The sequence below is a fragment of the Hippocampus comes genome, unplaced genomic scaffold, assembly GCF_001891065.2.
Source record: "Hippocampus comes isolate QL1 unplaced genomic scaffold, H_comes_QL1_v1.1 scaffold36, whole genome shotgun sequence".
Taxonomy (NCBI): domain Eukaryota; kingdom Metazoa; phylum Chordata; class Actinopteri; order Syngnathiformes; family Syngnathidae; genus Hippocampus; species Hippocampus comes.
This window is the reverse complement of record NW_017805695.1, coordinates 1,445,733-1,467,450: the sequence shown is the minus strand read 5'-3', so window position 1 is coordinate 1,467,450 and position 21,718 is coordinate 1,445,733. Positions and strand designations below refer to the sequence as shown.

At 41.6% G+C, this 21,718-nt stretch overlaps 1 protein-coding gene across 6 annotated transcripts in view; it reads right to left on the bottom strand.

Annotated features, from left to right (window-relative positions):
- Positions 1-2,424: 2,424 nt before the first annotated feature.
- Positions 2,425-21,718, bottom strand: part of ltbp1 (latent transforming growth factor beta binding protein 1) — a 96,270-nt gene continuing 76,976 nt past the window's right edge. For all 6 annotated transcript variants that reach the window (XM_019882124.1, XM_019882126.1, XM_019882127.1 and 3 more), the window contains 10 exons: positions 19,735-19,863; positions 14,313-14,450; positions 13,646-13,807; positions 11,908-11,997; positions 11,602-11,730; positions 11,072-11,212; positions 10,656-10,832; positions 8,944-9,096; positions 3,167-3,316; positions 2,425-3,062 (listed from right to left, as the gene is read on the bottom strand). In XM_019882124.1, coding sequence (XP_019737683.1) covers positions 2,890-3,062; positions 3,167-3,316; positions 8,944-9,096; positions 10,656-10,832; positions 11,072-11,212; positions 11,602-11,730; positions 11,908-11,997; positions 13,646-13,807; positions 14,313-14,450; positions 19,735-19,863 — 1,442 coding nt within the window. In that variant the 3' untranslated portion in view covers positions 2,425-2,889. The remainder of the gene's footprint in view (positions 3,063-3,166; positions 3,317-8,943; positions 9,097-10,655; positions 10,833-11,071; positions 11,213-11,601; positions 11,731-11,907; positions 11,998-13,645; positions 13,808-14,312; positions 14,451-19,734; positions 19,864-21,718) is intronic.

Here is a 21,718-nt window from a genome sequence, read left to right as displayed (position 1 = left end):
AACTTCCTCGTGCACTCTCTCTCTCTTCCTACCCGCCGTCTCTCACACTTTGCATCTATTAATAGATTGTCCATTTACTGGGAAACAAAGGTTAGACGCTGGACAAAATCGGCTGTGGGGGCTAGTGACTGAAAATAAGGGGTAATGGGTAATGAGAATAGAGTTATAATTTTTTTAAAGGTGACATGAAGGATGAAAAATGACACCACGCAGGACAGTGTTCCCTCCAATTTTCCACGCATCTGAGCATTCACAAGTCCCTGAGCCTTGCTTAGATCACAGTGAATAACATCATACATTAAGAGGGTGGCTATACCAGAATCACACCAGTCCAAAAGAGAAATCATAACAAGTTACCTAATACTGGTATATTAAAAAAATCTAACCACCTACAATGTTGTGAAAAAGTATTTTCCCCCTTCCTGATGTCCGTATTCTTTGCATATTTATCAAATACAAATGTTTCAATTCATCACAAAAAAATATCACACAGAAACAACCCAAGGAAATAAAAAATGCACTTTCTAAGTGCCAGTTTAATTTGTTAAGGCACAAAAAAAATTTCAAAAACTACCTGTCTCTATGTTAAAAAGTAATTGCCCCCTGAACCTACTAATAGGCTGTGCCACCCTTGGCAACAATAACTGATATCAAGTGTTTGCGATAATTGGTGATGAGTCTTTCACATCGCTGTGAAGAATTTTGGCCCATTCTTCTTCGCAGAAATCAGGAAAGGGGGCAAATACTTTTTCATGGCACTGTGCATACCAAAATTACACAAGTGTGGACCTGTCAATGTGGAGTAGAAATATTTTGAATGAAAAATACTTTGAATGCATTCACAAACACATTCAAACATACTCGTTGGCTAAATGCTACAAATGTAGCATTTACCCATAATGCCATGGTAGTATTCATGTGTGCATGAGCCACTCAAGAAAAAGCAATTTTTAACACATTTTTTTAAATCATTTGGCCGACACTATACTAAATGAAATAAGCAAACATTGTTCATTTGGGGCAGCACGGAGGTCAACTGGTTAGCATGTCTGCCTCACAGTGCAGAGGTGCCGGGTTCAATTCCAGCACCGGCCTTCCTGTGTGGAGCTTGCATGTTATCCCCGTGTCTGCGTGGGTTTTCTCCGGGTACTCCGGTTTCCTTCCACATTCCAAAAACATGCATGGCAGGTAAATGGAACACTCTAAATTTTCTAGCGCAGATGGTTGTTCATCTTTGTGTGGCCTGCGATTGGCTGGCAACCGGTTCAGGGTGTCCCCCGCCTACTGCCCAAAGACAGCTGGGATAGGCTCCAGCACACCCCGCGACCCTTGTGAGGATAAGCGGACCATAAAAATGGATGGATGGATTTACAATGTCAAGAGACACCCAAACCAATCACCTTTATATTTAACTGTTCGTCAAAAATTACCAGCCTGCATTGCTTCAATGTGATGTTTTGAAGAAACCAGTTTGAATTAAATGGACAAGCAGACACTTGACCTCTTAAAAGAATTTAAATAACCATATTCACTTGTACTAGGTGGACAAAATAATCAGGTTTTCGCAGTTTGTCGAAATGTGAATATGGCCTTTGAACACACGCGGACGTCATTTTAATAACACCTGACGAAAAGAAAACATACATTTCATACAACTGTGTTAATATTCTTCACAACACGGTACATATAATTTACGATTTCATCTTGGGCGTTGCATGCAGACTATGTGAACGGGCTTTTGCTGTACATGAAAAAGTGCATTTGTCGAATGTTCTCTTCGATATGAAAGCAAAAAAAGCAAACGCGTGTTCCGAGGGCATCAACTCTGTAGGAACATAAGAAACAGGCTAAGCTTTGAAGTAAAAAAAAAAAAAAAAAAGCCATTTTCGAGTTACCACTGCATCATGTGAAGAAGGCACATGAGCAAAATAACTATCGATCTGCAAAGGGGTGTCATTGTCATTTGACCTTTTGACATTACAGGGTCAAATAATTACTTTTACATTCAAATTGGAAAACTTTCCAACCCTCGTTCGTGCTTCCTGTTGGAGCTCAAAGGCAAGTTCAATGGCAGTCAAAACTATCAGCTGATGTTAGCATGTGCATGATTGACAAGCGGTGAACACATTTGCCTCGGCATTCCAGGATTGGAGTGGTGCGATTCTTGGCCCTGGCCATTCCTTTGGGGAGTTTGCAAGTTCTCTCTATGGTTATGTGGGTTTTCTCCAGGTACTCCAGTTGCCTCCCACATTTAAAAACTGTGCCTGTTAGGTAATCGAAGACTACATTTTCCTTAGGGGTCCATGGTATGGTTAACATACATTTAATGTTGGTGGCAGGGTGACCCATGAAAAATTTGGGGTTCAGCTTTTGAAGTAACACTCTGTGTAAAGAACATTTCTTGAAATGACATGACAAACGAGGTGAAGGCAATGTAATATTTATAGTCAAATTAACATACCACCTATGAGATCATACATTTTAGTTTATTCAAAAACACCCACATTAAGTATTAAAAATGTCATATATATATATTTCAAATCTATTAAATAGAAGAAGTCAGTCATCACACTCACAGTGAACAGATGGGGAATGCAGAAAGAAAATGAGACTCATATGAGTGCAATGTTCAGATATGTTTCAAGTGTTTTGCAATTTGGGCAAATTTGCTAGAAACCAAACCAGGAAGATTTCACTCATGTTGCTGATTGAATCTGAGAACTTTTTTTGAAGCTGCTCTTCTCAAAAATGCTCTTTCGGGAGATGTGTACGTATGTATGTGTGTGTGTGTGTGTGTGTGTGTGTGTGTGTGTGTGTGTGTGTGTGTGTGTGTGTGTGTGTGTGTGTGTGTGTTTCAGTCTCTTATGGCCCAGTCCAGTCAATTCACACTCACTGTGTGTGTGCCGATGTTTGGCGTGTCACTGTCTCCAAACAATAGTTTGGTTTTTCAGAGGGAGTGAAGCCTGGCAGGCATACACACCGGTAGGAACCCACTGTGTTGATGCATCTTGCATTTTTACACAGCGACATGCGATCGTTGAGTTCCGAACATTCGTTTACATCTGGGGGATAGACAAAAGAGAGCCACGTCAGTAATAATATGAAGTCATTTCAGCGGAACGACATTGTGCCCTGTGCGTGCGTTGCATATGGACTTGGCTCTTACCGATGCAGGCCATGCGAGGCGGGTCCAACGTGTAGCCATCAAAGCATTCACAGGTATAACCCTCTTGGACTCGAACACATCGACCGTTTTCGCAGCCATTCAATATGCCGCACTCCTCTGCTCGCAAGCCCTCGAATGCCTTGAATGGGTCTGTCAAATTAATGATGACAAAGTTTGCATTTTTGAAATGAATGTCGTGAAGGATGCCGGTAATTTGGTTCTTAGTCTGGACCAAAACAGAAAATGAATCTGTCATCTTCATGTCTTAGTAAACTCAAATTTCAAAACTTGATCATGTCTAACAAAACTTTGTGTTCCTATGGTTTTGCAGTGTATGTACCACCAACAGTAATCCCGGCTGGATTACTATAATGCACTTTACTTTGAAGTCAGCCAATCCTCCAATCAGCATCTCCAGTTGGTCCACAATGCTGCTGCTTGCCTCTTGACTGGTACTTGTAAGAGGGAACAGATAACTCCTACTCTGGCATCCCTTCACTGGCTCCCTAGACATTTTAGAGTTCTTTTTAAGATCCTATTATTTGTTTTCAAATCTCAAAATGGCTTCGCTCCACCTTACCTCTCTGAGCTCCTGCGCCCTACACACCTACCCGGCGCCTCAGGTCTGCGGACCAGACATTATTAGAGGTACCAAGAACTATGCGGCGGCTCAGAGGGGATGGAAGGTGGTTGTTTTAAAGTGCTCTATAAATACAGTTGAGTCATTCATCCATTATCAAGACCGCTTGTCCTCGTAAAGGTCACGGGTGAGATGGAGAGAGACTGTACACCCTGGACGGGTCATCAGTCAATTGCACGATATATACAATGTACGGTTGTGAGTTCGCCAACGTCGTATTTATTATTTAGAAGGGTTATTTGATTATACTTGGCAGATCAATAATGTTTGTAATTACAATACTTGATTAAATTAGAAATAATGGCAAGGTGTTTGCTACTAGTGCTAGCTCGTAACTGGTAGCTAACTCATTCAGCAATGAACTTTGGTGCACACTAGCTCCATGTAAGTTAAGCTGTTGAGTCTTGTATGTGATGTTTACCTTAACCGTTTTAAATGGGCATCCTAGAACACCTCAGCAACTGAAAAGTAGCCCGACATTGCGGTCTCACGAGATCATCATCATAACAATTTGATGCGACTCCCAGTTCTCTTTATTTAACAAGCATAAATTAAAAAAAAAAAAAAAAATAGAAGACAAGCCGTCTACATCAGGGGTCCCCAACCGCCGGTCCGCGGACCGGTACCGGTCCGCAGGGCATTTGGTACCGGGCCGAACAGAAAGAACTTGCCTTAATTCCGTTTTATTTATAGAGCTCGCAAAATGAGTAATAAAACTGCTGGAGAGCGCAAATGACGGCGGCGTTAAAAGTACGTTCGAGACAACTGGATTAAAGTTATGGCTGAATATTCTGAGATCGCCACAGTAGCACTGTTTCTATTTCCCACATGCTACCTGTGTGAGGAGGGGGTTTTCTGCAGCAACGGCGACTAAAACAAAATTACGAAGTAGACTGGACATAAAACACACACTTGAGGTGTCATTGTCTCCTATTACCCCGAGATGGGACCGTCTGGTTGCAGAAAATCAAGCTCGGGGCTGTGGTGAGTCGTCATTTTCATGCACTTTGAATTTGCGTTGTATCGTATTTTGAAGGCATTAAACATTACCATTGCGATCAGAGAGAGTGTTGCGGCCAGATTAGACGCTCCTTGTGTTTATTATGATATTTCGAAAACACCACAGTTTCCATGCAGCTCATACCATATTATTTTGTTGTATTATTTCCGCCACACCTTAAATGCCGGTCCCTGAAAATATTGTCTGACATAAACCGGTCCGTGGGGCAAAAAAGGTTGGGGACCCCTGGTCTACATGACTCACTTTGCCATGCAAGTAGGTAGCTGTGAAGATGTAATTCTCCTTTCTGTTGACAATTGCCCGAGCAGTGAAAACAGTAGGTTTCTCCACTACATAAAGATGAACATCGGACCACTTTGTAACATATTCCTCCCACTCTGTAACCCCATAATACTGATGCGCAATGTCAGGATCCTGTTAGAAGGGGCAAACTGCAACATTACTCACACAAGATGGCAGCAAAGCACTGAAGAACAACTTTGGGTGACATTTGTGGTCAGTGAGGAAAGCTGGCCGGTCAGTGTGCCCCTTTTTCATTCATTAACTGTTTAGTGGAAACACTCAGATAAAACTAGGATCGAGTCACACAAAAGATGGCTCTGTGTGTGTGTGTGTGTGTGTGTGTGTGTGTGTGTGTAATAAGAAAAGTTACACAAGTCACATTCTGTTCCACAACAAGGTGGAGGCAAACCTCCCTGTTCTGGAGCCCAAATAGAAGGTTGATTCTTTTCACCTGAACATTGTTTCAATCAGACTTGGGAGTAACTGAATATACAGTACATGACTGTATATCAGTACATGTATTCATGATATATACATACCGTAAATTCCGGATTACAAGACACTACTTTTTTTCCACACTTTCAACACTGTGGCGTGTAAGATGAAGTGGCTTTTTAATGATTTTTTTTCCATCGTGGGAAAAACATGGACCAATAAAATGAATGAGTAGTTCACTGAGGTCCAATGAGATTGTATGACTAATCACAACTTCCACTCTTCTCGCCGGAGCGGGGAAAAATGTGTTACCTGGCAACAGTCGACCAATAAAATGAATGAGTAGTACACAGGGGTCCAATGAAATTGTATGATTACCGGTAATCACAACTTCCTTATTTCAGTCTTTCTTCTAACCCTGATCAACATGGAGAATACCAGACGAAAAGCATATGATGCAGCTTTTAAACTAAAAGCGATCACTCTGGCAGTTAAAGAAGGAAATCGAGCTGCTGCCCGTAATCTTGGCATAGACGAGTCGATGGTGCGAAGGTGGAGGCTCCGGCAAGAAGAACTGAGCCAGTGTAAAAAGACAACCAAAAAGACCCATGCACATTTGATTTGCCTCTCACTCGGACTGGAAATAAAAAAGGTGACTCCTCCGTCATACTAAAAACAAGCGGCCACGAGAGAACACATTGTACCTGTGTTTTGAGCTGCGCAGCATCTGGCCTAAAGCTGCCACCGATGATCATTTTTAAGCGGCTGACTATAGAAATAATTTCATATATCTTTTCCCATTTATATGATTTGCATTATTCTATTTAAAGCCTAGTGGGCTGCAGTATTTCTCCTCGTAATTACGCAAATGCGCATCAAGATCTCTCTTTGTCTGGCCTCTTATTATGTGTTTCAGCGTAATTTCGTTGTACAAATGCATTTATCATGCTCATAAAAATATGGAGATTATTTTAACCTTAAGAAATTTTTTCTGCGGGGGTTCAGCGGGGGACCGTGTCTGCGGCCTCACCCGGAGGCGCTCCAGGCCGCAGGGACGCAGAATCAAACCCCCGTCTACTCATTGGCCAGCGGTTTATAGTATGGTGCGGCGCATATAATGACAAAATTGATTTTTCTTCATAAATCTGAGCATGCGGCTCTTAATCAGGTGCGGTCTGTAGCCCGGAATTTACGGTATATTATGTATATCAGGATAACTGTAATCAATGACAGTTTCAGAAATAACGGTCAGATGCAGAGTTATTGTACAGTTATTAAAATGTGTGATTATTTGTGTGCATGTGTGAGACAGGTGCGGGGCATTAAATTAACTGCTAAGTTTGTCTTCAGAAGATTAATTTGTCCTGTTTTTCCATGTCACAAGTTATACCAAACACTGTTCATGTGGCAAGGTATGAAAAACTTTATGAAACTAAAAAAAAAAAAAAACCAAACAACATCTATCGCAATTTCCCTCATGGGATAAAGTCATCTATCTATCTGCAGCAGCACGGTAAACAAGTGGTTACCGCGTCTGCCTCACAATTCTTATGTTTGGATTCATACTTTGGATGCTCCGGCATCCTCCTATATTCCAAAATCATGCTTCTTGGACATCCAGAACACAGGGGGGAAATGTGTGTGTGTTTATGTGTGTGTATATATATATATATATATATATATATATATATATATATATATATATACACACACACACACACACACGTAATTTGTTTTGTTCTTTTTTCATATTGGAGTAATCCAAAGGTAGTTCAACGTAATCAATGGAACCTGGATTACATTGCGAACTACAGTACATTTTGAACATGGAACTAGTTACTGTATCTGAATACCTTTTTAAATCAACACTGACAATCCTGTTGACATTTAATGAGTAAATTGAGGACCCTGTACAGCAGAATGTCCAAAGTTGAATGTTTCCACCAACATGTGCCTGTAGTTTGCCAATGTGAGTGATTGATGCAGTTTGGCTAACCTGCCAGTCGGAGGAATAGTGACAATGCGGTTTACATGGTGTTGCCAATTTAGTGACTTTGAGTGTGCACTTGAACAACTGTTTTTCCAAAATGACAAATCTCGCCAATTTCGACTGTAGCCTGTCCTGTAGCCTCCCTCCTCTTGAAAATGTAAACGTCATCATATTTGGCGACAGGGCAGCCCATGGTCTACTGGTTAGCACGTCCACCTCACTGTGCAGAGGTGCAGGTTTCGATTACAAGCCCCAGCTTTCCTTTGTGGAGTTTGCACGTTCTCCCCGTGCTTGCGTGGGTTTTCTCTGGGCACTCCGGTTTCCTCCCACATTCCAAAAACATGCATGGCAGGTTAATGGAACGCTCGAAATTGTCCCTAGGTGTGATTGTGTATGTGTGCGAATGGTCGTTCGTCTATGTGTGCCCTGCGCTTGACTGGCAACCAGTTCAGTGTGTCCCCCGCCTACTGCCCAAAGACAGCTGGGATAGGCTCGAGCACACCCCGTGACCCTTGTGAGAAGAAGCGGATTAGAAAATAGATGGATATTTGGCTACAGGTGTGAAAAGAGCAGAACATTGTTGTTAGTACCTCTAACTCACTCATGTTTGAAGTAATTCAGTTAAGAATAAATACATTTATTGCAAAAGACAATTTTCTTCAATTATAATTGGGTCATTACAGCTTCCACGTAACTACAAAATTCCAATCAATGGACCTTGTTTTCCAAAATTCATCAGTTCAACTATTGTGAAAGCTATATGTACAGTGAAACTCCTCTACAATGAAACCTACATGGGCGAAAATACCCCCTAGTGTGAAAAAATCTTCATGCATTAACACCATTCCCACTCTCCTGCCCCCCCATACAACGAAAAACAACCCTGTTGCGTTATACAAAATCTTTTTCTCTGCTCTTGCCTCGCGACGAGATTCACTACAACGAAGTCTAATCCAATAGCGACCTCTACTGCTTCGTTCGGAAACGGCAACAGCAACCACCACACTGGTTTACACATGCACAGTAGTCCAGGAAGTATTTGTTATTGTTAGTTTCAGACGCAGCAAGAACGTTGCATTGCTAAAATGGCTACAAAACGGACCTTTGGATGTCAAGCAGCTAAGGCAAGAAGAGCTCTGACGCTGGAAGAGAGGGTAAAAGTGATCAAAATGAAAGACGGAGGAAGCAAAATAAAAGACATTATCCAAGAAATTGATGTAAGTGAAAGTGAATGGGGTGTTTGGAGGTCTTTACATGGAGGTGGGTGTGTGTGTGTGTGTGTGTGTGTGTGTGTGTGTGTGTGTGTGTGTGTGTGTGTGTGTGTGTGCCTACATCTGAGATCAAATTTGCTGCAGTGAAAAACCCCTTGTTGTGAAAAATTTCTTGCAAATAGAAATACAGGTACTTACATTCCTCATTGTCATAAAACGGCAAAGCGGGATGCTCCTCAGGTGATGGTGAATAGTCCGGGCTCACTTCATATTCATCCACTGGACCAGCGACAAGAGCATCGTGGCCGTAAGGATGCCGCCCGGCAAGGTTACACATGGACGCATAATCAGCTAAGACAGCAAAAAGAAAAAAACAGAAAAAAAGTTTAGGATATTTTCGGGGAAAAAAACACTACAGTACTTGGCAAAAATAAGCAAAAAGACATTGCGAGCCTAATACATTACCAAGACAACCAAACTCAACCAAGAATAGCACTGAACTCGAACCAAAGGCTCCATTAGCTACCAATATTGGTTAACAGTCAAAGTCCAGTGCCATTCAAACTAGCATAGGACTTAAAAAAAAAAAAACCTTGATTAAAAGCCAGGTAACTCAATGAACTTATAAAAACTTTTAAAATGTAAAATCTGTTAAAAACAAAGCAATGCAGCCCGAGGTTGTTCATGCAGCTAATCACATCTATCCACACTAAGTCTGGATCAAAACAGCTGAACAACACCACTCATCTATATGTAAGAAGAGACCGACTGTGGTACGCAATCCAAATCTGCTAAAAGACCTCATGGCCGGTCCATGCAGGCCAGACGATGCCGGAGTTAAGAAACCACCAGTTTATTTCAAATGGAAACGCTGCCCCAGGGTTGCGGCTGTGCTGGAGCCTATCCCAGCCATCTGTGGGCAATAGGCGGGGTACACCCTGAACTGGTTGCCAGCCAAATGCAGGGCACACATAGACAACCTATTATTTACACTCACAATCACACCTACGGACAATTGAGAGTGTTCCATTAACCTACCACGAGTGTAAGTGGAAGCCAGAGTACCTGGAGAAAACCCACACAGGCACAGGGAGAATATGCAAACTCCACACGGGAAGGGGGAAGGCCAGATTCGAACCCCTCACCCCTGCACTGTGATGCCGGTTATGCTAACCAGTCGACCACCGTGCCACCCGGCCATGAACATAACTGAACAATACCCAGTGGCAATAATAAAATGATTACAGGAGGACATGGATGATACTAATACTCGTCACGATGCATCATGGTCCCATGAGACTCAACAGATGAAAACCCAAAGAGGAAGAAGAAATCTTGTGGAGGACTAAGTCTGTAAACTGATCGACAGAGCAAGTGGTTATAATGAAGGAATCGGTAATTAATTTAAATAAGGTATGGGATAGTGGCCTGAAGTACAGCACAGAGATCATGGGTGCACAAGATGCTTCTCTGGAACTACAACCATACAAGCTGCAGGGTCGTATCACAAAGGAGAAACACATTAAGGCAAGAAATTAAGACTGGACTGCTGATGAGGTATAAAAAGTTCTTGGGTGCACTTGATGAAAACTCAAAAGAGCAGAGCAAATTTGAAACAATCACCTCTCCATTTACCAGCCAGAGTATTGGACAAGGTGCAAATGAAGATCAACGAGTGCCAGCAGCTGAGAGGACAACAGGAGCATTGTGTGGGAGGGAGTCGCTCGATCGCAAATTAGGAGCGCTTACAGCAGATTACTGCTGCAAAAGCCAATGTCCAAAAGCCACTTTCTCGGCCCGGTTTTGTCATTTGCAGTCAAATAAAAAATCCCAGATCGTGTGGCAGATTCAACCTGGTACGACATACTGTAACAGTAACAGTGTCCTGTTTATTATACGGCATAGTGTACCTGTGTTTTTGGGCGGGCATAAGGCACAGTCCATTCCCCATGCCTCTCCAAAGAGACAGCAGCACTCTGTGAATGTTGTCTTCCTGTCGTGACCCACCGGCAGAGTACATGTCATGGATTCTGTCACCTTCTGCCAGCAGATACCTTGGAAGTCCATCTGCCCCACCTCATGTTGGTCTGGGGGCAGGGACGGACACACACACACACACACACACACACACACACACACACACACACACACACACACACACACTTCTTTTAACTTTTTCATGCACCCTGTGACCTGATAACATGATAAGATGTCCACTGTAGTAACCGCTGTCCCTGAAAGGGTTAAACATCGATCCAAAATATGTGCGAAAATCATGTTCTAGTTTGTTCGTCTAGCTTTAGTAGAGCAAAAACGTAAATCTTACCTGCTACATCAGGAACAAAGATGCAGCTGTTACTGTTGGGATCCAACACCATAGGGTGATTACAGAAACAAATGTATGACCCTTCGGTGTTCAAACACTGAGCGCCAACACACACCGACTCATCAAGGCACTCATTTATGTCTAGCAGAAAAGAATTAGAGATAAAACAAAACGTGGATTACTTTGTGGTAAAACACTCAACACTAGAATGAAAAAAAAATCCTTTGGTGTGACACTAACGATCTATCTGTCCATTTTCTATGGCTTATCCAGGAGCTGGAGTTTATCCAGTTGACTTTGGGTGAGAGGTGGAGGCAAATGATCTTTCTTTCGCACTCACACCAATGGGCATTTTCGATTCTTTGGTTGACCAAAAAAATGCATGGAAAGCCCACGCAAATGAGAACACAATTCAAACCCAATTCACACAGAAAGGTCAGGGCTGATATCTGAACCCACATCTTCGCCTGCATCACAGCTGTTAAATTATTTGACAGAAAATTTTATCCAGTATATGGGTGAAAGCACACCTCTGCACTCCAGTTTGGCAGGGTCGTAGTCTTGTCCCGTCTTGCAGTAACACTCGTAGCTGCCCACCGTGTCCTGACAGAAGCCTCCTTTGCACACCTCCTGACCGAACAGCATGCACTCGTCTGCATCTGAAAAAGGCATGTCAATAGTCACGATGTGCAATTTGAGCTTACAGTCGTTTCAGAAAATGTTCGGCACGCAGCTGCACACAACGTACAAGGTCAAAGAATTGTAATTACGACACTGACAAATTTTTTTCATGAAATGTCACACCCCAAGCGATAGGATTTGTTTTCTTAGCTTACTTTTGTAGCTCTCAGCTGTCGGGACTTCATAAGGCAAATCTCCACTTGGGATAAATCCTTTTCCAGACGGACACATCTGGTTGAACTGGTCTGAAATGAGGCAGGGATTTGGATATTAATTCGGCAAAAAAAAAAAAAAAAAAAAAAAATCCGCTGCTTGAAAAGCTCAGTTCATGGAATTCGAGTGCGAAATATAATGTCTCAATATCTGGAATGATTTTTGGCACTTTTTCAAATCGTATCAGTGAGACAAAGCTCAAACAAGTGTCACCCAATATTCAAGTTTGCTAGCTCTGTGACTACAGCGTGCTCAACACAATAGCTAGCAAACTGCTTTTCTGCTGTACTCCAAGTGCTGACCACTAGCTTGCCAGTATGAAGATCAGTTTTTAGAATGGACAGATGTCACAACCGGCTGCATTTAATCAGTCCTGCACTGTTTTGCTGCTTTCCAACTGATCAAGCATAACATCGCGCAAATATATCATCATCGCGATAATAGCATGTGCAAAATGGCGTATCGCAAAGACGTGCGAAAAAATTCATCTGGAAATGTATGCTGTGATCTGACCATGAGCAATCAGACCAAACCTTAAATGCACATTGCCATCCAATTGGAGAACATTATCTTGGGGCATTACTTACACACACACAAAAAAAAAGACTTGATTAGATAAGAATGCATTGAGCCTGCTTATATTTTCTCATGAAAAAATAAATCTTTCGTTTGATAATCATCATCATCAGAAACATCATCATAATCATAATTAAGATGCAATTTCTTTCGGTATATGTTAACACTTTCAGGCAGAGTGGTTACTACAGTGGACAGCTTATCATGTGAACGGGTTGCAGGGTGCATGAATGGGTTAAATAGCGCAATACTATCGATATTGCGGGACTCAACACCCATACTGCATATTTTTCCAGTGTCGTGCAGCCTTAATAATATGGATTTATGGAAGAAAATGAGAAATACTGGACTGTAAAGTGAATATATTTTACATGATCAATAAATAATGAGGCACCTCAACTTTCATTTAACACCTTTTTTTTGTAACCTTCAATATCTATGTTTTCTGTTTCCATGGAAGTGTCCTATTGAGCAGAATCATGCTGGAGCAAGCAGTTGTGACATCAGAGCAGCCTGCATGGATGCAGGCCATAGTTGGCTTCATATTGTTATTCTGCAGGCCACAAACTTGATGAGTCTGAATCAACAGCACCACTGCCACGAGCAGCCAAGTCATGCACTCAGTTTTCATCAACAATCAATTCCACGCAATTGACAGAATTTGATCAATTAATAGATTATCATGCTAATCTAGAATCATAAAGACCACCAAGGGGACCTTAAAAAGACATGAAAAAAAATGATGTGTCAACAAAACGTAACATTTTTGAGATCATTTTCTATTTGTATTTGTAAATTATTTTATGCAAATGCTTCCCCTTGAAAAATCTTCACCATTATCCTGTAAACTGAGCATCACTTTCGGTTTAGGTAAGAAGAAATGCTGAACAGACAAAGGGCAGATGCAGCGACATTCGCAAAATAACTAAATAAATGAAGTAATCGGAAATATGCAACAACGTAATAACAACGCTTCAGTATGCATCTGATACGACCCTTGCAGTTCCCACAAATTCGATTCAGTTCATAACATCATTTTCAAGTCGGATTTTTATGCAACTGGTACTCTATGTTGTATTATCATTTCCAGGCCAAAAAACTTACCTGTGCCATTGACAGGACAAGGGTAAACCTCACAGTTGTCACCCCAGCCGGCTCCCAGTGTGCAGCAGCACTCTTGCAGGGTGACATGGCTTGTAAGCACACTCTCACACAAGTTTTCATCATTCAGATGGAAGTAGCATTCTTTTCGCTCGACTGATGACACTGGAAGGTGAAGACACAGCAGAAGAGATGCGTTGCGGCGGAAAGTCTTAAATGTTGTGATTCATGTCATTCGTGCAAAGTGAAGAAACAGATGACCACAAGTGCACATCCATTTGACACTATTAACCTCAAAAACTGAGGCCTTATGAGCATTTTCTATACAACCACTTTCGATGATGTTCTTGGCATTGGAAGAGTGAAAATGAGGTCAATGGCTGGCATATAGTAAAGATTTCAATGTTTAGTGAGATTCCGGGAAAAATGGGAGGGAAAACTGGCTTACTTGCACATCCCAAAATGCACTGAATTATTCAAATTGGTTAGCAGCAGGTGTGGAATGTAAATGGTTGTGTTTCCCTGACTCCTGCTGAGCTCGCCTTCAGCCACCTGATGTCGCCTCAGATTACAAATGATGCTCATTCACGTTCCAAGTTCATCTTGACGAAGACATTTCCAGTACAGTACTTCAGGAGGTACTTCATTTACAAGACCAAAAATTCCTCACCTGTGGGAACGGGCTCACATCTGGCGACCATGACGTTATACTCTTGGCCGCTGGGACACGTGCAGACGAAGGAACCATCTATGTTCACACACTGAGCTTCTCCACAGACACTACTGAGCAGCTCACACTCATTAACATCTGTAGCGGAATGAGAGTTGAAAAAAATAAACGATTGTGTTTCTATGCTTAGTATGTTGTCTTTATCCATTCAAATCCAGCAATAACAGAAAAAACATCAGGTATAGTGTGCAATACATAAGAGTACCGTATTTTCCGCACCATAAGGCGTACCTAAAAGCATTAAATTTTCCCAAAACCCGACAGTGCGCCCATAATCCCATGCGCCTTATATATGGCGCAGAGGCGATTGCTCTAAGACTGCAAGGGACGCTCAGCTTCCCCTAAAATGTCAAAAGACAAGTGATCAAATATATGTGTGTACATACAATGGTGTGTACATGTCATTGACTAAATATGTGCTACAACTCGCTCAAATTTTGTTCTGAATCAGCTTTTTAGTTACGACGCGACTCTCTTCTCATTCATTCCCGCAGCTTCACGGTGCTTTAAACTGTGTGGACGCTGAGCGTCTCCAGCGCGGACGCTGGGTGTCGAGAGAGTTCAGGGTAGGTTGTCCCAATGCATTGAAACGAGACGAGTTTGGATAAATGCTGGTTTTGTCCCGCCCATCGGACGCTCAGCGTCTCTGGGAGTCTATGGACAGTGGGCGTTTATGGGCTGGCCCGGACGCTGAGCTTTTCTGAATGATGATTGGATGATCTGTCTGAGGCAGAATCTCTTTTAGATTGACAGCGAAATGAGCCAATCACCGATCTTTTGGGGTCCGTGGGAGCATTTTTCAATTCTCATTCTGTTCTGAGTTGAACTGGAGACTTATTCGATGAATCTTAGCGACACTCTCTTTGTTGAAAACGACGAGCGACAGATTAATATTTTATTTCTGGTGTGTTTTATTGTAGTTTCTTGTGTTCGCAGACTGACTTATATCACCACAGTTAAGACCCAGGAAAAGACGCCTTGTTGGTATGACAGGGTCACAGATTATTTTCTTGAAAAGGAATGGAGAGTAGAATTCACGTATAAAAAAAAAGGACACATTTTATGATGTAGGCCGAAATTGAGCTTCCCCTCCTTGACAGACCAGCATCCGCCATTGATATGGCGTTAGTTACAGTCTGTTATAGTCCCCATTGAGTTGTTTTCCTGTCAGTGTTCCGATGCCATCTAGTGGTGATTATTAGCAGGAGCCATTTATAACATAAAAGGGTTCTGTCTGACACTAATTGACGTGTGCATTCGCCAACACACACTCAAACAGAAAACTACTTTCTGAGCTCTGTGCAGCCTTTAAGGGACATCCTAACTTTAAGGGGCTAACTACTTCCTAAACGAAGGAAGAAGGAGACAAGCAGGACTTGAAAGGACATTTAGCCCCTTGTGAATGTGAACCCGCAAGCTTGGTGTGCCTTTTTGTTGAATCAATTGTCTTCATCACTATTGTCTTTCATTTCTTGTTTTGCAATGCCATTTGTATTGATATGTTTTATGTCCATGTTTGTGACCAGTTCTCATGGTTTTGTTCCAGCTGCAGTGGTTGGAAATGCTCTGTATAAATAAAGCTGTATTGTAGTGTATTCCCTTAGCGTAGCTCCATCTGGTGGATGCATAGGACAACCACAGCCACTATTGCAGCTTCTATTCTATGTGCCTTATAATGCAGTGCGTCATATATCTGAAAAAAGTTTTAAAATAGGCCATTCATTGAAGGTGCTCCTTTTACTCCAAAGCGTCTTATTGTGCGGAAAATACAGTAATAATAAAGTTTACAGTTTGGCTTTGAAGGACTTAGAGAATCTTCAACCTGGGCTGAATATCAAGAAAACTACAATAGGTGGATGCCACATATGTAATCAAATACAAATGCTCAACTTCAAGGAGGAATTCAGTTTTTACCATTTTGTACTGCATGCATGACACCACACAAGAGAACCACAGAGAGGTGTACAGACAATGGCAGATGTGAGACAGCAAAGGGCCGGTGGCTGGAGCAATATTGCAAATGTGCATTTGTTTTGAATATTTCAGCAAGAAGTGGTCATTACACCTTTAGGGCCATAAATCTAAATGATTAATACATTTGTGTGAACATTTTTTTTCTTTGCATTTTTTTTAACACGACTTCATACGATGGTGTGAATTTCCTCCATGTTTATGCAGTTGTCGCATCCTAGTGGCGTCCCTTCTGTCAACACATGACCTTGACGATTAATAGTTCTACAAAACTGCTGCAGTTTTGATGAATAACTCGAGATTAATCACGCCTCCCGTATCAGTAATATACAGTGCCTTGCATAAATATTCACCGCCTTCACTTAATTCCAAATTGGATTCAACAGAGTTGTCTCCTCAGAATTATTGACACAACACTCCATAATGATCAAGTGAAAAACAGTTGGTGAGATCCAAATATTTCATGGGCATAAATTCTTATACCCTTTAATCAACAACTTTAATCAACCACCTTCCAAATTGTGTTGAATTTAACGGGTATACAGTAAATATTCCCATCCCCGGAATTCTATGAAAAGGAATATCCTTCACCCGGAACAAAAGCCTGTGCATTAACATTTTGACTACGATATTACATGTTACCGGAACTTACCCGTAACGTGGATTGAGACGTCATGCCGCGGGAGCTGAAATAAACGCAACGCCCCTCCGATGCTACGGAACGACGACACCGAGACACATTTTCACTTCGCGTTTTTCGATCATCAGATTCGAAACGACGACGTGTAAGTAAGTTTTTATTGGCGTGCGTTTTTACTGTAATTGTGAATGATTTTAACTTTATTCACTTAACGTCCTGTAGAACGTGGCACTAGCTTAAAAGCAGCACCCACTCGACAGGATCAAAGAAACGTGTTCGCTTCGCCGTTTACATTCATCAGATTTGAAACGAAGACGTGTAAGTGACTTTTTATTGGCGTGCGTTTGACTGCAATTGCGAAAGATTTTAACTTTATTCACTTACGTCGTGTAGATCATGGCATCGAAACGTAGAAGAACTGTCATGACTGGAGCGGAGCGAGTGAAATGCATCCGTTTGAGCAAGGCTGGACACAAAGTTAAAAGCATCCAGCAGACACTTGGGGTCGGAAAGACGCAAATCCACGAAGCTTTAAAAAACAAGGCATCGATTCAACTCCTGATGACAAGCCACCATCCAGCGAGGAAGCAATGCAAATGGCAACAAATCCATCAGTATGCACAAGAATTACCAGACATCGGTGATCAACGGGACAGTTACTTGCAACTAGCAACAAAACTGTATGACACGCAGGCAAACATTGTCATAAACCAAAGAATGCATCCAACCAAACAATCCAAAATAGACACATTTTTTTTCCCCAAGACAAAAAAAATAAACATTAAAATACTGTACATATTTTACTGTTGTGATTTTTTTTGGATACACCTGTATTGCAGTTTTTGTTATATAATGTTTTTGGACAGTATATTTTTGTATTTTATTGATTGTGTTGTTACACGTGCATTTTTGTCAACATACTTGCAGGTTCATAAAGGACATGTACCATGCTCATTTCCCAAATGAGGAATTTCTATTATCAGGACAAATTGGACAGCGCAAACACGAGTCCGCACTAGAGAATATTTACTGTACTCCAGTCAAGTTGTATAAACATGTCAAGGGTGATGAGTTGAAAGCACTCGTGTTATTTGAGGTATCTCGAATAAATAGGCAAACATTTCAGGAACATGAGTCAATATGCGGTGTTGTGTAAAAAGAAGACCGTGTCAATTAGTGTGAGCAATCATCATCAATATCGGGGATGCTGCGCAACAGACATGGCAGGAACACCAGACTCTTGTCTCCCTTTGAAACTCTTTGCTTCCTAGTTTTGTCATCTCTTTTTGTCTGTGTACTTAACAAATGGACATTTGTGTGCGGCCTGGGCTCTTTTCCAGAAAATAAAACTTTAAATTCCGAGTGTGTGACAAAGGTAGCTGACCTTGGATTTAGACCGCCACAGTTAATCTCTCCGCGTTTCCTTGACAGATTCATCCTCATGTCAGAGCCGAGCATGGAACGTCTAATTAAATTGCCCGTTCAAGTCAAATGTAGGATATTTAAGATGGAAAGGTTGATGGAGATTTTACACGGTGCAAAGGGATAAACCACAAGAAGACCATGAGAGACTGAAGTAAGATGAAGTGGACAATGAGGGGAGGGAAAAAATAATAGAAAACACAAGTGTCAAGGAGAGCGGGGATAGACAGAAAGGACGGAAGGCAGCTAGACGAGAAGCAGTCTAAATGGTTCGCGGTAAACCACCACTGCACGATCGTGTGCTTGTTTGTAAGTGAGTCCATCTGTTCTAGCCGCAGTGCAGTGAAGGCTTGGCAGTGAATGAGGCAGCTGGCTGGACCGAATTTAGGTGCAACCTAGCCGGGGCTGCCAGATGACAGATGGGAAGTTTGTGTGTTTAAAACACACACTGCATGGAATTAGAGCGTTGTGGTGATTACGGTGAAGTAAATTGCCACTGGGATAGCAGTATGTGGGAAGGTTCATCGTGCCGAGGAGTAAATCAGAGCAGCATGTTTCCAATTAGCCTGAGGGAAGCTGCAGCATCCATAACCTCCTGGTCAAACGTACAATTTGTAAGCAGTCTGAATAAGAAGCACTGGATGTTCCGTGCTCTAAATCAATACAAGAACACATACAGCATCAAAAAGTTTACGGATCTCTTAAGGAATGGTAACCTCAAACCAGATCGAACAAAGTTCTGTTACCCGTAGGCTATTTCTTCTTTTTTTTTTTAACTGACAGACTAGTCACCAATAAAATGTTTTTGGTTTGAGGAGGAAGCAGAGATCCTTGCAGCAACACATTGCAAAGTGTGCTGGATGAAATCAGTACATCCCCTCGACTCTGTTTGACATGAATAATGCACTGACGTGGAAGCCCGTTGCGGCACCCATTTGAACACAAATACTGCTTAATTAAAAAGAAGAAACTCAAGACCACACTCCAAGTCATCAAGTTCTGTGACTCGGAGAGCTGCTAAAAGAAAAAGCTCATTCCCTGCTAAATCGCAGGTCTGACTACTTGTGGATTTCAAATGTGAACACATCATGATAGGTCTATTTTTGTGATTTCTTAGGAGTCAAATGTTTACATCTATGCAAACAAATCGGTGGTCGACTGTCGTGTGACCGAAATTACAGAGTTCACTGTACGTATTAGATTTCTGTGCATAGTTTACAAAGGTCAACCTATGGTGGATTCAAAGATTTCGTTCTATTATAAGGGAAGATATTGCATTCAATTGAAGTAGGCTACTTCTTTCGTTATATTATAAGATGGGACACTTACCCGTGCAGCTTTGGCCATCTTGGCTTTCTTGGTAGCCCTGGTCGCAGAGGCATCTGAATGAACCCAATCTATTCTCACAGAAACCATGAGGACTACACAAAGTCTCATTGAGTCCACACTCATCAATATCTGTTGATCAAAAGAGAACTTATCTTACTTCACTGATTTACCTTTAAAGTAGAAATACTACAATATCAAGAACTTGACAGTAAAATAACAATAAATTACAAGCAGTACTTGACAGGATAACTATGTTCTGACATTTTTACAGTAGCCCCCAATTTAGACATTTTAAATCTGCTATTGAATAACATGTCCGTTACACACTCAAAGCGCCTTCCATGGATATATTGTTCATGCACTCGCACATTCACCCTGTGGCGGTACTAAACCATGTATGTAGCCACATAAGTCGCATGACTCGGACAGATCAGGGTTAAAACAGCAGACCCTTTGCTTTGAGGAGGATCTGCTCTAACTGCTGAGACGTGGCCACCCTATATGTTGACGTTTCTTGTATTTTACTTAAAGTGTGTATCTTCTTGTGCTTCTAACTTGACGCCCCATTTTGAGGTAGTGATGGGGAAACGGGGCAATATTGTAAAGTTTGATAAATAGCTGGTGTTCCCATCTTTGTTTCTAGGCTTGTATATGCCAAAACAGTGTGCCCGAAATCCTCCTGGCTCATTTCAATGCAAGGTGTTGTGTTAGAAACACCTGCAATCAGTGATGGGAAAATGAAGCTTCAGATTTGCTTCATTACCAGTTGTTGTAGTTTTTGACTCGTCTAGAACATACTCTTGGTCTAAATAAAGTGGTTTAAAAAACAGCAAGTTAGTGTGATTTCAGCCCAATACTAAACAGACAGTGCCATCTAGAAAAGTCAGAAAAATACAACTGTTTCCTGAGGCACATTTGAAGTTTCATTTTCTATCACAAGACATTAATAAAGAAGCGCAATGTATTTTCTGTTAAGTGGCGGAGTTAGGAATGTGGTGCCTATTACCACTGCTTGACAGGAAATGTTTTATACTGTTAAATTACAGTTGGTTATTCTTCAGCACCCATTTACTGTTAATTTACGCATGTGGATGAATATTTAACAGTATGTTACAATTTATTCGAAATACAGAAAAATACTGTTCTAACACCAGAAATCTACAGCAATCCATAGCTTTATGCTGTTAAATTACAGTTATCACTTGTTCTTGTTAACTGATTGATTCAACTGTTAATTTAAACGCTAACGGATGAATATTTAAGTATTTTACAATTATTATATAAACAACCGTTAGATAGTGTTGTAAATTCATCAGAAGTTTAGTTTACAGAATTGAGTTTGTGTATTGTACAAGACAGCAACAACAAAACACACACACACACACACACACACACACAAATGAAGAATGGCTGGGGGGATGTTTTTGAAGGAGGCAGCCAGATTACCCACGCAAACAGAAATACATGAAAAGTCCAACGCAAGATTCTGCCCCACTGCCAACGGACTTTGAGGCAAACGTGCTAACCACTATGCGCCATGCTGCCGTGTTTCACCTTTTTTGGGGATGTTGTGACGACGGCTACGATACTATGCTTATACTGGTACCAAAAGTAGTGAACTGGCCTTGTTTAGTATGTGGTTCCCTTTTGTCATCCGCCACTTCTTAATTCATGCTGGGTTTCCATTAGACCAGTCTGACGGACAGGGCAAGTGCTTTGCCCCCACGGTACGGCTCAGGGATAGTTTATTAACTGAGTCGTTATAATGGCTGCTGACATTTCACTCTCATATTCTCTCATATTCTCTGTCAAAGGAACTTTCTAATGAGCCGCTGATGTGCCGAGTTAGAGAGGAGGGATGAAGAAATTTTCTATTTGCACACTTCTCCTGGCTTGTCCTGCTGTGTGTGTGTGTGTGTGTGTGTGTGTGTGTGTGTGTGTGTGTGTGTGTGTGTGTGTGTGTGTGTGTGTGTGTGTGTGTGTG